General features: G+C 38.5%; 1 protein-coding gene and 1 pseudogene across 2 annotated transcripts in view; both read right to left on the bottom strand.

The window, feature by feature from the left end:
- Nucleotides 1-5978, bottom strand: part of ZNF41 (zinc finger protein 41) — a 35315-nt gene extending 29337 nt beyond the window's left edge. The window contains exon 1 of one of the 2 annotated variants that reach the window (XM_090264214.1): nt 5880-5978. In XM_090264214.1, coding sequence (XP_090120340.1) covers nt 5880-5915 — 36 coding nt within the window. In that variant the 5' untranslated portion in view covers nt 5916-5978. The remainder of the gene's footprint in view (nt 1-5879) is intronic. The other variant, XM_090264213.1, reaches the window with a different exon arrangement.
- A 6266-nt stretch (nt 5979-12244) lies between these two features.
- LOC149991483 (small nucleolar RNA SNORA28) lies at nt 12245-12358 on the bottom strand (annotated as a pseudogene).
- Between the last annotated feature and the right edge of the window lie 4010 nt (nt 12359-16368).

Genomic DNA, 16368 nt, shown 5'->3' with positions numbered 1-16368 from the left:
AGAAGCATAGTAGGAGGAAGTGCAGTAGACAGGAAGATGTTGAGAATTATATGCAAAACCAATGGGCATGTACTAAGGGGGAGGACAACTGGAGGGAGGGGGGTCACAGGTGGAGCGGAGCAGGGGGAAAAGAAATTTGGACAACTGTAACAGCATAATCAATAAAATTTAAAAAAAATTTTTAAGTACAAGCAACAAAAAATAGATAAATTGAACTCATCACAATAAAAATTTTTGTGCTACAAAGTCACCATCAAGAAAGTGAAAAAGACACTCCCCAAAAATGGAAGAAAATATATGAAAATTATATTATCTGACTAGTGATTTATATCCGAAACATACAAAGAAAAACACTTACAATTCAATAATACAAAGACAAATAACCCAACTTGTTGAGGGGTAAGGGGGTGGAAGGAATGAACAAAAAGGAAAAAGAACTCATGGACGTGGACAACAGTGTGGTTATTATGGGGACAAGGGGGTATAAGGAGACTAAATGGTAATGGAAAAAATACAACAAAGATTTTAAAATAGGCAAAATATCTGAATAGATATTTCCCCAAAGAGGATATACACATGGCCAATAAGCTCATTGCTTCAGTCTGTTCAGGCTGCTATAATAAACTACCACAGACTAGGTGGTTTAAACAATATTTATTTCTCACAGTTCTGGAGACTGGGAAGTTCAAGATCAAAATGCCAGCAGATTTGGTGTCTGACGAGAACCTGTTTCTTGGTTCATAGATAGCCATCTTCTTGCTGTGTCCTTGCATAACAAAATGGGGGAGGGGGAGGATGTTCTTTGGGGTCTGTTTTATAAAGGGCACTAATCCCATTCATGAGGGTTCTACACTCAGGATATAATTACTTCCCAAAGACCTCACTGCTTAATACCATCACATTGGGGATTAAGATTTATTTCTTTTTAAATTTAATTTACTGGGTTACATTGGTTAATAAAATTATGTAAGTTTCAGGTGTACAATATTAATATTTCATCTGTATATTGTATGTTGTGTTCACCACCCCAAGTCAAGTCTCCTTCCATCACCATTTATCCCCCTTTACCTTCTCCTACCTCTCCTCACCCCACTTTCCCTCTGGTAATCACCTTACAGTAGTTGGTCTATGATCTTTTTCTTTTTTGTTTAGTCCCTTCAGCTTTTTCACCTAGCCCCCCATCCCCAGGATTTCAACATATGAATGGGGGGGACACATAAACATCCAGTTCATTGCACATATGAAAAGATGCTCAACATCAGTAGTCATTAGGGAAATAAAAATCAAGATCACAATTAAATACCACTTCACACTCACTGGGATTGCTAGAATAAAAAAGACATAATAATAGGTGTTGGTGAAGATGTGACAAATTGGAACTTTCATATATTGCTGGTGTGATGTAAAATGGCATAACCATTGTGAAAGCCATTTTGGCAGTCCTTGCAAATGTTAAAACATCAGAGATAGCATCTGATCTAGCAATTCCACTCCCAAGAGAAATGAAAACACACACCATACAAAAACCTGTACACAAATTTCCACAGCAGCATTATTCATAATAGTAGCCAAATAAGTAGAAACAACTCAGATATCCAACTGGTGAATGGATAAACAAAATGTGATATAGTCTTGAGAAGTAATATTATTCAGTAAAAAAGAAGGAATGAAGTACTGATACATGCTATAACACAGATGAATCTTGAAAACATTATGCTAAGTGAAAGGAGAAAATCACAAAAGACCATATATTTTATGATTCCATTTACATGAAAAGGCTAGAACAGGAAAATCTATAGAGTCAGAAAGTGAATTAGTGGTCACCTGCAGGTGTGGGTAAGGGGTGGGAATGAGAAATGAGTACAATGTTTCTTTTGGAGTGATGAAATATTCTAAAATTAAATTGTGGCTATGGCTGCACAACTCTATGAATATACTAAAACCACTGAATTGTATAAGCTTTAAATGGATGAGCTTTATGGTAGGTGAATTATATCAGCAAAACTGTTAGAAAAAAAAGATCATGTAGCTACTAAGTGCCCAATTCAGGACTTCAAACCTAGTATCTGGCAAGAGAAGGAACCACTGAATTGTATAAACTTTAAATGGATGAAGTTTACGGTAGGTCAATTATATTAACAAAACTGTTAGAAAAAAAAATCATGCAGCTAGTAAGTGCCCATGCAGGATTTCAAACCTGGTATCTGGCAAAAGAAGGTACTTAATAAATGTTAGTTGAATAAATGAATGAATGAATAAACACTTTTCACTTTCAAATTTGCAACAAGATAGGGATACCCTCCCTCTACCAAGTATCACTCAACATCGTTCTGTAAACTCTAGCTTATGCAATAGGAGAAGATGCGGTAATCAGAATAAATATTTGAAAGCAAGAGAGAGTATCATTGTTAATTGGATGTAATATGATTATTACATCTAGGAAAACTAAGAAACTATAAAAAACAACTGGAATTCACCTGAGAATTTGATCATTGGATTAAATAAATAAAATAAAATACAAAAGAAAATGAAATTACAAAAATGGATAGGTTATTTTCTATGGAAATAAAAATATGTTATTCACCATGATGACAAAAACAAATGTAAAATATTTAAGAATGAACTTTTATTTTAAAAAGGTGCTGGATCTCTAAGAAGAAAACTATAAAACATTATAGTTTTAGTGGTTCTTTTTAAGTCAAAATAAGGTGGTTTTAATATTCATGTCAGAATAAATGCTAAAGAATATTAAAGAAAACAACCAGAAGAAGAACAGTGAGGGGACTAGCACTATTCAACATTTAAAATATTTCTAAAATCAATACGATTTGTATAGAGAGTTAAGATAAATATACCAGAAGAAAAAATAGAGTTCAGAAATAGAACAGTATACATTTGGGAATTTGTGTCACCAAAGTGGCATTTAATTGAGTTAAAAAATGATATTCCTTAAATGATTGGTGTTGGCAATTTTCCATCCAAATGGAAAATACAAATGTTGGTTCCATCTCACACTACACACCAGAATAACTTCAAGTTGCATTAAAATTTAACTTCAAAAATAAAAAACATAAAAATGTTAAATTTAAGGGATATAGTTGTTTAAGCATGGAGTGGGGAGAAGTCAGTAGGCAAGACAAGACACTCAGAACCTGTAAAGGATAAAGACATATATCTAATCAGATGATTATTCTTTCTAATTATATGTGAAGACACCTTATAAGAGTCAAGATATAAAGAAACAAAGGAAATATAATTACAAGAAATAACACAAGGTTAACATTCACAAATTTGTAAGAAAGACAAGCCACCCAAAGGACTAAAGAGCAAAGCATATTTTTAAAAATGTAAATATTCCAATGGCCAATAAAGAGAAAAAGATGTTCAACCACTAATTGTCAGGAAAATTCACATAAAAATAAGCTAGATATGCTTGTGCTGGCTCTTAGAATGGAGAAAATTTTAAAAGCACTAACATTCAGTGTGGAAGAAGATCTTGGAAAGAGCTATTTTATATATTGCTGGTGGGAGTTTCAATTTTATAAGTTTCTGAAAATAATTTGGTAGTATACATTGATTAAAAACATTCATTCCTGCATCTAATAACCACTCAGATGACAGTCTCTGACTATAATCAAGAAGCCAATTACAAAATTGTCGACTTTTTGGGAAATCAAGATCTCATATATAAATAACTAAGGAGTCAGAGAAAAAAACAAGAAATTAGAAAACATGAGAAATGAACCATAGTGAAAATGCTACATATCGAAACTTGGGACATGGAGCTAAAATATTCTCAGAGAAAAATTCATATAATTCATATAATATTCATTTATATTATATTATAAAAGAAAATGAGCCCTGGCTGGTGTGGCTCTGTGGATTGAGCACCAGCCTGTGAACCAAAGAGTCACAGGTTTGATTCCCAGTCAGGGAATGTGCCTGGGTTGCCGGCCAGGTCCTCAGTTGGGGGCGTGGGAGAGGCAACCACACATTGACGTTTCTCTTTTTCTCTTTCTTCCTCCCCCCCTTTCTCTCTAAAAATAAATAAATAAAATCTTAAAAAAAAAAAAAAGAAAATGGGAGCCCTGGCCTCAGGAAGAAAATAAATAAATAAATAAATAAATAATAAAAAAAAAGAAAATGATTGGATTTTAATGAGATAAGCTTTCAATTAGTTATTTTAAAACAAGAATTTTTAAAAACCAAATAAGAAATAATGAAATCAAGGGCAGAAATTGGTGACATAAGAAACAAAGATACAGGAGGACCAACAAAGTCAAAAGTAGGTTTCCGAAACAACCCCATCTCAGACCCACTATCACTGACCCCAAGAAACAGAATATCTGATTCCATAGGCCCCTCTATCATTAGTTCCAAATAAACGCACCATTGACCCCATGAAACACTATCACTCACACCAGAGAAAACTTAACCACCCACCCAATAAACCATGACACACCTCGCAGACCCAGCACCACTCACCCCACAGTCTTCATCACTAACTGATTGATTCCCCAGTAGTCACCCCAGAAATTTTCCACCTTTCATGCCACCAGCCCCCCTTACTCCCTCCTAAGACCTTCATCACTCACCCCACTGAACTCCCATCATTCATCTTACAGACCTCCATCACTTACCCCACTAACATCCTATGACTGACTGCACAGAACCCTCCATCGTTTACCCCACAAACCTCCATCACTAATCCCACAGACCACCATCATACCCTTAGAGACCTTATTGCTCATACCACAATCCCATTCCTTAGTCCACTAATCCCTTATCGCTCACCACACAGATCTCCATCACTTATCACACAGATCTAACTACTTACCTCACAGACCCCATCAATGACCTCTAGGATCCCCATCAGTGATCTCTGAGGACCCTCATTGCTCACCACAGATATCCACACATCATTGACTGCAGCTTACTGAATTGAATACTCACTTCCCAGTTCCCCCATCATTCACACCTCAAACTCTGCACCATTTACCCCTACATACCTTCCCCATCACTCACTCATCTGCCCTCACTCATCCCACAGACTATCCACTTTTTTCCCCACTGACCCTGTCACTCACACATATACCCTTGCCACTTAACTCTGCACACCTCTTAAGTGACCACAGAGAAGCTTCATCATTCACCCTATGGAGTACCAAATCCATGTTATAACGTCCCTATAATTAAGTAAATGCTTAACTGGCACTAAATCGCCCCTATTAAACTTAGGCTGGGAACCCTAAGTGTTGAAAGTGCATTTGAGGGACTCTTTCATCCTACACACGCTCAGTGTCACCTGGGAATTGACCGTCCGTCTGCAATTGTACCGAGTGCACTCATGACATCTTAGTGCGTGTGCGTGTGTGTCAAGGGAGAGGCGGGCTTTTAAATTCTCTTTAGTGACTTTGCCAGGCAACTAACATGGCTGTCCCCTTGGAAGTATCTCTCCGGGAGTCGCCATCTTGGAAGGGTGGTCATTTCTACCGCGGAGCCAGCTGTCCCTGGCCTAATCTCCCCCTGTGGTACTTCCCGGTAGTCAATGGGACTACTGGTAGCGCTGTGCCAACTGGACTTCTCCCACTGCACTGTCCCCAGCAGCGGCTGAGGCTCAGGCCGGGCGCTGTCCCGTCTCAGCACGCAGTGCTGGCACTCAACTGTATCCCTGGGGGCCCGCGGGTGCTTCACCCATAGTCAGTCACCGCCCCCCATCGCAGCTCGAAAGATTCCTCTGAGCAGCCAGCCCAGAAACTGGCCCGCCCCGGATCCGGATCCGGCGCCCGCCCTGGTCTCTCTGCTGGGGGACCGAACAGTCCCCATTCGGCAAGGGCGGCTTGGTGGCCGCAGAGCCCGCGGAGCCGCTTCGTGCCCACCTGACAGCGCCTCTGTCCACCGTGGGCTGAGGGCATCGCCCGACTCCTCGGCTGTCACCGACCCAGGGTCGTTGCCACGGGGGAATAGTACGTGTCAGATTTAGGCCAGGAAGCGGAAGTCGCCCGCAGCGAGAGTTTAACCATTCTGGGCGTGGGGAGTTGAGGTGATGGAGAGCCTGACACTAAGTATCTGTGGAGGGAGTAACTTGTGGAGGGTAGTCTGTGACATCTCTGGTGGAGCATGTCATCCAATTTTTAAAAACTGATTAATCGACTTTTATGGTTTCCTTATATAAGCATTAAGGCTAAAGTTCTAAAGATCCAAGGTTTGATTTATTTTCATTAGTATTCAATTTCAAGTGCTCATATGTAACTTTCTTCCCCTTTTGACTCATGAACTATTTAGAAGTCCATTGTCGAACTTGCGAAAATGCTTTGAGACCCAGAGGGCAAGGAAATAGGTACTTTATTCAGGCAGGTGCAACAGGGAGAACAGCCCAGCACAGTGTTCCCTGGAGCGTGGAGAGTTTTATACGTGAGAGGAGTTTTATAGGGGAAGGAAATGAAAGCACCGACTGCCACCCCCAAGTTTGGTGGGCTTTGATCCTCAGGCGTTGAAAGTCAGCCTAAAGGAGCAGTTTACTATTTGGGCTACCTCAGTCCAGCCACATCCTGTTCTCAGAATTAATGACTCAAAGAAAGAATAAAAAGGAGTGCAGAAAATTTTACAGTTCCTCGCATCGTTTTCCATTTCCCCAAACACAAAGTTAATTCCATGTTACTGACTTCTATCCTAATTATACCGTAGTCTCAGAATGTCTGAATAATGTCGAGTCTTCAAAATTTGTTAAAACACCCCTTAAGGCTTAAGTACCGGCCCAGTTTTCAAAAATGTGTCATCTCTTGATTGAAATGACGGTGTATTTTCCGGTTTTTCTGTTTAGCTTATGTATTTATTGGTTCACTCTTGTTCGTTGAGCCATTTAAAATGTGTCTCTTTCCTGATGATTTTCTTCTGCTTTCCCCATGAGTTACTGAGCGAGGAGAGACATTCTCCCACTGTATTGTTGGTAAGCCAGATTTTCATGGCACCAGTCAATTTATGCTTCCTACACTTTTAAGTTTTTAATCATTTTAAATTTTTATTCCATTACAGTTGTCCCAATTTTCCCCCTTTGCCCTCCTCCACCCACCCCATGCCCCCACAGTCAATTCCCTACTACACATCAGAAAGAAGGAACTCTTACTTTTTGTGACAGCATGAATGGAACTGGAGAATATTATGCTAAGTGAAGTTTTATTATTAAATGAAGGTTAGAGTATTTTGTTATTGAATAAATACAGCCAAAGCACTTCCCCAAAAAACTATAACATTTCCAACTCCCACCAGCAAAATATAAATTCATTAAGGCAAATCTCTAGTATTGGATGCCCATACTCTCTTTAATTTTTGCCAGTCTGAGGGCTAGTAGTATTAAGCTGCTTTAATCTGCATTTTTTAACTACTTGTACAACTGAGGATATTTTTCTCTTTGTTGATCATTTCAATTTTCTCTTCTGCCAGTCTTCAAATCTTTTGTCCAATTTTCTTTGGAGTGATTTGTCTTTTTATTATCAATTTGTATAAGTTCTTTGTACATCAGGGATATTAACTAACTTTGTTAGTTGCATTGCAATATTGTCACCCTATCTCATTTTTTTCTTTGCATCTTATGTGTCCCTTGATCTGTAATTAGAAAAATGTATTCTCTCATCAAAAAGTCTAAGCTTTCTTTTCTGGCTTCTGTATCTCCTGTCCCCATTCCAGGTAGTCCTAAAAGGGTAATATTTTTTTAACAATGCAATAAAAGTCCATTTTAATAAATATCATATAGTTTTCTTGTAGTCCATTAAGTGTATTTTATTTTATTTTTGTGTGTGTGCATCTCATTTTATTATTTTTAAAAATTAAAAACTGTTTTCATTTACAGTTTACACTCAATATTGTTTTGTATTGGTTTTAGGTATACAGCATTGTGGTTAGACAATCATGTACTTTACAAAATATTCCCCCTGATATTTTCAGTACTGACCTGGCACCATACATAGTTTTTACAATATTATTGACTATATTCCCTATGCTGTACTTTACATCCCTATGATTGTTTTGTAACTACCAATCTGTACTTTTCAATCCCTTCACCCTAAAAAAATAGTGTTAATATTTACTTTTTTAGTTTTTATTTACTGATGAAAGGGGGAAAGAGAGGGAGAGAGACATAGATTTGTTGTTCTACTCATTTACGCATTCAGTGGTTGATTCTTGATCAGGGATGGAGCCCACAACCTTGGCATATCAGGATGATACTCTAACCGACTGGCCAAACAACATTTATTTATTTTTTGTTGTGTTAATTTTTTTTACTTGAACCTTTAATTTAGTTGGAATTTACTGTATTGTGTGGCATGAGGTCAAGGTCAAGCTTTGTTTTTGCTGTGTCAAATAAAAACAAATCCTGATACAGATAGGAAGAGACTAATTAGAAATAAAGACTATTACAATAGGGAGAAAGCTCCCATCTCAGAAATCTGCAAGCATCTCATAGCCAAACTGATAAAGGGCCTGCCTTTCTTATATAGCCAGGTTAAGGAGAAGGCAAGCTGAGATCAGCAGAGTCTGTAAAGAAGCTGTAAAATCAGGTAAATGACCAGTGGGGTCAGCTGATTCTCAGAAAAAGCTGAGAAATGGGGCACTTTCCACATTATTTTTTTGTGCTTGCTCAGGCTGGGGCAGAGTTCAGAAGCCTGTAGGAAAGAGAGAATCCTGACTAAAGTTTAGTTAACGAGCATTTTGTTCCAACTGATCAGAGTTTATGAGGCAAAGAATGGGAATTTTGAGGGTCTGTATCTGAACTTGTCAAAGGTAAACAAGGGGAGGCATCTGTGAGTCCAGTGTAAGTCATATACAGAAGTGGGGTTCTTTGCAGTAAGTCATTTTCTGGGACACAAAAAAGTAAGGGAATTTTTTAACCTGCCCTGTTTACCAAGGTCACAGGACTCAAGTAAAATTCATTATCAGCTGAGAGCCTTTATGGAACACATTGCCCTGCATTCACTGAATTAAATAACACTTGTGTAACATAAGGTCACAAATACTAGGTCTATCTGGGGAAAGTCCAGCCATTGTTAATATAACAAGAACACTTTGTGCGACATCAATGTAACCAAGAGTGGACAGGAATGCGCATGTATGAATGGTGAAGACTTCACTGTACTAGTCAGTGGGGCTGGTAGATGTGTACTGTGTGGCTGTTGCATTCAAAATGATTGAGCAACAAATCTACATCAAATTTTGTGTTAAGCTTGAACATTCCTCCGCAGAAACTATTCAGATGATTCAGAAGGCTGCAGCTATGGGCAACTGGTGATTGACAGTTTCATCACGACAGTGGGCCCACTTATGTATCGCAACTTGTGCAGAGTTTTTTGGTGAAATGTCAAATCACCCAGGTTACTCAGCCCTCCTACAGCCCAGATTTGGCACCTGTAACTGCTGGCTTTACCCAAAACTAAAATCACCTTTGATGGGAAGAGATTTCAGACCCTCAATGAGATTCAGGAAAATACGATGGGGAAGCTGATGGTGATTGGGAGAACTGTGTGAGTTCCCAAGGTGCTTACTTTGAAGAAGACTGAGGCGTCATTGTCCTATGCACAGTGTATCTTCTACAATAAATGTCTCTATTTATCATATCACATGGCTGGATACCTTCTGGACAGACCTCATATATTTCATTTCATCTGAACTCTATTGTGTCTCTGTAATCTGATTTCAAATAAATGTTGTTCTTGCAAATTTATTTTTTAGCAATGCTGAAGTTTAAAATTATTTTATCAAGTTTCAAAATGAATACTGTCTTCCACCTCCCCCAAAACTCCCAACAAAAGTATTGTGATTTTGAGTTGAATTGTACTAAATATTATATTAATAGTTTGGAAAGAGTTAATGCTTTTTATTATAATAAGCCTTTGTAATTAATAAGCCTGTGTCTCTATTTGATCATGTCTTATATACTGAAATGAGATTATAGTCTTCTTGTAAGTGGATTATCTTTTCTTGTGAAATATATTCTTGATATTTATAATATTTTCGTTGTCATTGTTAAGATTTATCTTTGCTAATCTTATCTGCTTACTGCTAGTATAGAAAGTACCCATTTTTATAACTGTTTCTTATATCCAATTCCTTATCAAAACTACCTACCAATTTTGGTAGCTTCTTAGTATAATCTCTCAGGTTTTCTAATTGTACAATCATATCAGATATAGATAATATTGTCTCTTTTATCCAATATTTGATGTGATTATTTCTTCTATTTTAACTGTACTACACAGTAGCCACCAAACTTTTGCGCTGTTTTTTTAAGTATATTTTCTTGATTATGCTGTTACAGTAGTCCCAATTTTTCCCTTTGCTACCCTCTGCCAAGTACCCCCCTTCCCTCCAGCAATCCCACCCCGTTTAGTTCATGTCCATGGGTTGTGTATATAAATTCTTTGGCTTCATCCTTTCCCATATTATTCTTAACTTCCCCCTGTCTATTTTGTACCAACTTATTATGCTTCTTAGTCCCTGCACCATTTCCCCATTTCTCCCCCTTCCCCCTCCCAGCAGATAACCCTGCAAATGATCCCCATACCCATGATTCTGTTCCTATTTTGGTTTGCTTAGTTGGATTTTGTTTTTACTTTTTAGATTTAGTTGTTGACAGTTGTAAGTTTGTTGTCATTCTAATGTTCACAATTTTGACCTTTTTTTTCTTAAGTAAGTCCCTTTGACATTTCATATAATAAGGGCTTGGAGATAATGTACTCCTTTAGATTTACCTTGTCTGGGAAGAACTTTATCTGTCCTTCCATTCTAAACGATAGCTTTGCTGGATAGAGTAATCTTGGTTGTAGGTCCTCATTTTTCATCACATTGAATGCTTTTTGCCAGTCCCTTATTGCCTGAAAAGTTTCTTTTCAGAAATTAACGACTGTCTCCTAGGTACCCCTTTGTAGGTAACTCTGCTTTTCTCTTGCTGCTTTTAAGATTCTCTCTTTATCTTGAATTTTTGGCATTTTAATTATGATGTGCCTTGGTGTGGTACTCTTCGGGTCTAGCTTGTTTGGGACTCTCTGTGCTTCCTGGACTTGTATGTCTATTTCCTTTGCCAAATTTGGGAAGTTTTCCTTCATCATTTTTTTACATAAGCTCTCAATTTCTTGCTCTTCCTCTTCTCCTTCTGGCACCCTTATGATTTGGATGTTGGTATGTTAAAAGTTGTCCCAGAGGTTCCTAAGCCTCTTATTTTTTTCAATTTTTGTTTCCTCATTCTGTACTGGTTGACTGTTTTTTTCTTTCTCATGTTCCAAATCATTGATTTGAACTCCGGTTTCCTTCCCTTCACCATTGGTTTTGTGTGAATTTTCCTTTGTTTCATTTAGCATAGCCTTCACTTCCCTTATGCGTTCAAGCCTGTGAGCATCTTTACCACCAGTGTTTTGAGCTCTGCATCTGTTAGGTTGGTTATCTCCTCATCACTTAGTTCTCTCACTGGAACCTTGATCTGTTCCCTCTTTTAGGCCATACCTCCCTGTCTCCTCATCTTGACAGGCTCTTGTGTTTGTTTGCCTCTGTGTCTTAGGTAGAGCTCTCGCACCTGTAATGTTGTAAGGGGCGGGGCCTTAGGTACTCGTCAGTACAGGGCGACCTGTTTCACCACGTTGTGGCACTGTATGTGGAGGAGGGGTCTGAGAGGGAACAATGCTGCTTGCTCAGCACTCACCCTTTTTCCAGGCACTTCTCCCACTTTCTTATGGGGCTGGTGCCTCTCTATCTGTTGCCCTGGACATCGTTCCCAGAGTGGGTGGGTCTGTGGACATTCTAGGACCATGGAGGCCCTTTAAACAAGCGGACTCTGCTGAGAGACCAGGAGTTTCTTCTTCCACCCCAACCCCAACTGGTTTGCACAGTCAGAAGCAATGAGGCTTTATTTTCTCCGGCTCTGGAACCGTAACTGCGCAGTCTGGTCTAGTGCTGGGAGTGCTCTCCAGATGTACCTCCCCACTTTTTAAAACATGTGACTGCGCTTTCTGCTGGCCTGCTACTGTTGCAGCTGCTGCCACAACCATACCACATCCTCTCGGCCCCAGCTCCGCCCCTCCTACCTGTCTGGATGAGTATTTCTTTAAATCTTTGTTTTTTGGACTTCCATGCAGCTCGATTTTCTGGGACTTCCGGTTGTCTCTAGTTTTGAGGTAGTTGTATTCCTTCTTATTTGTGGAGGGAGATGCAGCTTGTCTCTCTAGGCCTCCATCTTGGCTGGAAGTCCTATTTTTTTTTAAACTAAGCCTATATAATGGGCTCGTCTCAGAGGAGAGAGCACCGGAATAGCTTAGACTTTGTTGCTATAGCAAGCGCAAATTGTTTGATCATCTGCTGCAGAGTATTGTTTGCAATTATGTGGCTATTAAAATTTAAATTCATTAAACTGAAAAGAAAATTAAATTCAGTTTCTTAGTCACATAGCCACATTTTGATTGCTCAATAGCCATGTATAACTAGTGGCTACTGTATTGGACTGCATTAAATAGAAAACATTTTTTATCATTGCGGGACGATGTGTTGGACAATGCTGAGACAGAGCCTTCAAAATCCTGCTGAGTAATAGATATGAGAGAAAGCATCCCTATCTTGTTGCTAATTTTAATGGAAATAATCTAAACATTTATCTTTTAGTACAAAGTTTTCTGGCAATTTTTGGAAAATGGTTTTGTCAATTTAAGTAGTTCCCTTCTATTGCTATTTTGGGTTTATTATTAATATAAATGGCTACTGAAATGTATCATATACTTTTTATATTAATTAATAGCATTATGTGGCTTTCCTAGAGTATTAGTGTAGTGAATTATGTTGATTGATTTACAAATGTTCATCTATACTAGGCATTCCTGGAATCATCTTCTTGGTTATGGTGTATTTTTTTTTCTGCAGACACAACTGTATTTGATATGCTGATATTTTATTTAGAAAACTTCATTCATATTCATGCAAGGTTATCTCTAGTTATCTTTTATTTTGAACAGTATTTGTTTTGGTATTAAGGTTATTCTCCTTTTACAAAATAAGTTGGAAAATTTCCATCTTTCTCTATGGACTGGTAGAGTTTATGTGTATATAACATAGACCCATTTAATTTTGATTTATTTAGGAAAGTATTTCTTAACTTCCAGCTGCTTAAGATATTTTGGTAATATTTCTGTTTTTATTGGATCTTATCAGAGAATGTGATCCTTCAAAGCCTTACCTTTCTTTCTCTCTTCTCTCCCTCTCTCTCTCTCTCTCTCTCAAATTTTATTGGTTCTAGGGACAGAGAGGAAGGCAGCCCTGCCTCCTGCTGAGGGTGCCACAAGCCTTCGTTGTTTCACATTGCCATTGATGTGGAGGTTCACATGTTGAGGGAGGGGGCAGAAAGGCCTTGGCAGGGCCTGCCAAGTACCATGCAGGCAGACCAGAGCAGGGGGAAAGAGTCCAGGCAGCTGGGTGCCAAGACCTGGTGATTCAGTAGCAAGTCCAGCAGGTTGTAGTCCATGAAGGAGATCTGGTTGCCCACCATGAAGGCCTGGTTCCCCTGGTTCTGGGACAGCAGGTTCTCAAAAGGCTTCAGGTGCCCCAGCAGGCCCTTCACATAGTCCTCTTTGTCCTACTGGTATAGATAACAGTGATGTATTTGCAGTGTAGGTCCTCTACGCTGCCATTCAGCACATCTGCCAGGGCCACCTTCCACTTGTCTTTCCCATACAGCCTAAGGGAGCTAGCTATTCAAGTGTTGCAGGATGGCATTGGACTGGTCCTGGGTGAAATATCCATAATGGAACTTGGGGAGCAGCAGGCAGACTCTGAATTCTACCATTGGTTATGCTGGTCCTCACCACTGGTTAGGGGGCCCAGATCTAACACTACTTTTTCATACCCACGGGGAAAACTACAGGAGAGTGAGGATGGACCCCTCCAGCCCACCACCATTTCTACCACCTAAGAAGCTTGCCCTTGGCATTTGTGCATTTAGTTTCACAGATCTGATGAAGGCTAAGTCAGGTATACATTTGGGAAGATAATTTATCTCTTCAATACTAGCAAAAGGTTGTCTGGATACACCTTTGACCTTCTCTCCAGAGCATACTTTCCTGTCATTGAATCTCCTAATTTTAGCACCTTTTGCAATCTGGATAGGCTGAGAATTTCTGAAATCATCAAGTCCCGGTTTGTTTCCACTTAACAATTCTTCCTTCAGTTTATCTCTTTCCTTTCACATTTTACTAATAACAGCAAATAGAAACCAGGCTGCATCTTCAACAGTTTGCTTGGAAATCACCTCAGCTAAATGTCCAAGTTTGTTGCTTATAAATTCTGATTTCCACATAACTGTAGGACACAATTAAGCTAAGTTCTCTTTCATAATATGGCAAAGATTTCCTTTCTTCCAGTTTCCAATAACATGTTCCACATTTTCTTCTCAGCCCTCATAAAAAGGACCTTTAGTGTTTATATTTGTACCAACATTCTTTTTATGATGATATATGCATTCTCTAAGACAATATAGGCCTTTCTACCGTGTTCCTCACTTCTGAGGTGTCACCAGCAGTGCCTTCAGCATCTGTATTTCTATGAACAGTCTGTTCTCAGCAATCCAGGCTTTTTCTGTAATGTTCCTCAGCATTCTTCCAGCCTCTGCCTATTATCCAATTCCTTTAGTTCAAAGTAATTCGTATGCTTTTAGGTATTTGTTACAGCAACACTCCACTTTTGGTACAAACTCTGTTTAGTTTCCTATTGCTGCTGTAATAAATTACCATAATTTGGTGGCTTAAAACAATGTAAATTTATTCTCTCACAGATCTGGAGGACAGAGTTCAAAATTAGAATCACTGGGCCAAAATCAAAGTGATGGCAAGGTCATTCTTTCTCTGGAAGCTTTAAGGGAGAATCTATTCCTTGTTTCTGCTAGCTTCTGATGGCTGCTGGTATTCCTTGGCTTATGGCCACATCACTCCAATATCTTCCTCTGTAGTCCTCTTCTATTTGTGTGATTTCCCTCTGATTCCCTATTATAAAGACACTGTTACTGAATGTAGTTAGGGCTCACGTGGATAATGCTGGATAATTTATTCATTTCAAAATTCTTAATGAAACCTGTAAAGTACCTTTTTTCTTTTCTTTTTTTTTTTTTTTGCAATATGGTAACATACACAGATTTCAGGAATTAGGACATGGATTTCCCTTAGGAAGCCATTATTTAGCCTACTTCAGGAGGAAAGAGAATGTCCAGATAAAAGTGGGGTAATGGAACCAAGAAATCTCAGATCCAGGTTGCCATAATTTTTAGCACTCTGCAATAACAACAGAAGAGGGAGCTCTGACATTTGAGAAGCTACCCTGAACACCCCCTGCTTCCAAAAATTAAGAAAAACTAATTTTATATAAAGAAAAGCAACAAAAATGTACAGAGGACAAATCTCATACAATGTTGCTATAAGAATAGAGACATTATAATACCAGCTTTAGAGACCATGGAAGCATGCCAGAAACATATGCTTACCAAACAGATAAAAACTCTAATCAGATATTGCAAACATGCTAAAAAACATCAATAAAATGATGCAAGACAATGAGAGAATAACATAAATAAGAAGTAGAAAATTTCAGAAATAACTTGACAGATCTGAGGAAATATTTAGGAATAAAAGAAAAAATTATTTTAGAATAGAAGACTAAATGACAATTAACACAAAGCAAATAAGCACAACACATGATGGCTTAAGATAAATAAAAGGCCAAAGAGAAGGAAGATTTTTTTAAAGAAAGAAAGAAAAATATTTGAGAGCAATTAACAAATATCAAAGTTTAAAAAGATTCACTTCAGGAAGGGGTGGGTGGAGGTGGAGGAGAATATAGGATGGATAAATGGTAATGGAAAAAATACAATAAAAAAGATCCAATTCATACACCACAGGAGTTCCTGAAAATAAAATCAGACAGAGGGAACAACCAGATATTAAAAACTATAATTCAAGGAAACTTCCTGGAATAATAAAAAAAATTGAAACTATGTACTGAGAGAGCACACCAGACTTTCTTCTGCTTCCAGGTAAGATGGAGTAACAGGGACCAGGTTTATCCTTCTACCTGAAACAATTAAAATAATGATAAAATATATGAAACAATGGTCTTCAAAACATTGGACATCAAGCAATGAAGGACAGTAATTCTTGAGAACAGGGAAACTAACAAAGTGAGCCGTACAAATGCCTCAGCCTGGATAGTTTCCAGTCACAGTGCTTAGAGAGGGAATCTAGGCAGAGCCCAGTGCTCTCTTCCTGGGTTAAGGAGATGGACCTGAAAGCCCAAGAAGACCATGGAAGCTAGGGTACTGAAGAGGAGAGATCTCCAGAGAGCTGCAGAAGG

Source organism: Furipterus horrens, unplaced genomic scaffold, assembly GCF_987537825.1.
Source record: "Furipterus horrens unplaced genomic scaffold, mFurHor1.1.pri manual_scaffold_17, whole genome shotgun sequence".
NCBI lineage: Eukaryota > Metazoa > Chordata > Mammalia > Chiroptera > Furipteridae > Furipterus > Furipterus horrens.
Note: the sequence above shows the minus strand (reverse complement) of the source record. Positions and strands in the feature narration are given on the sequence as shown.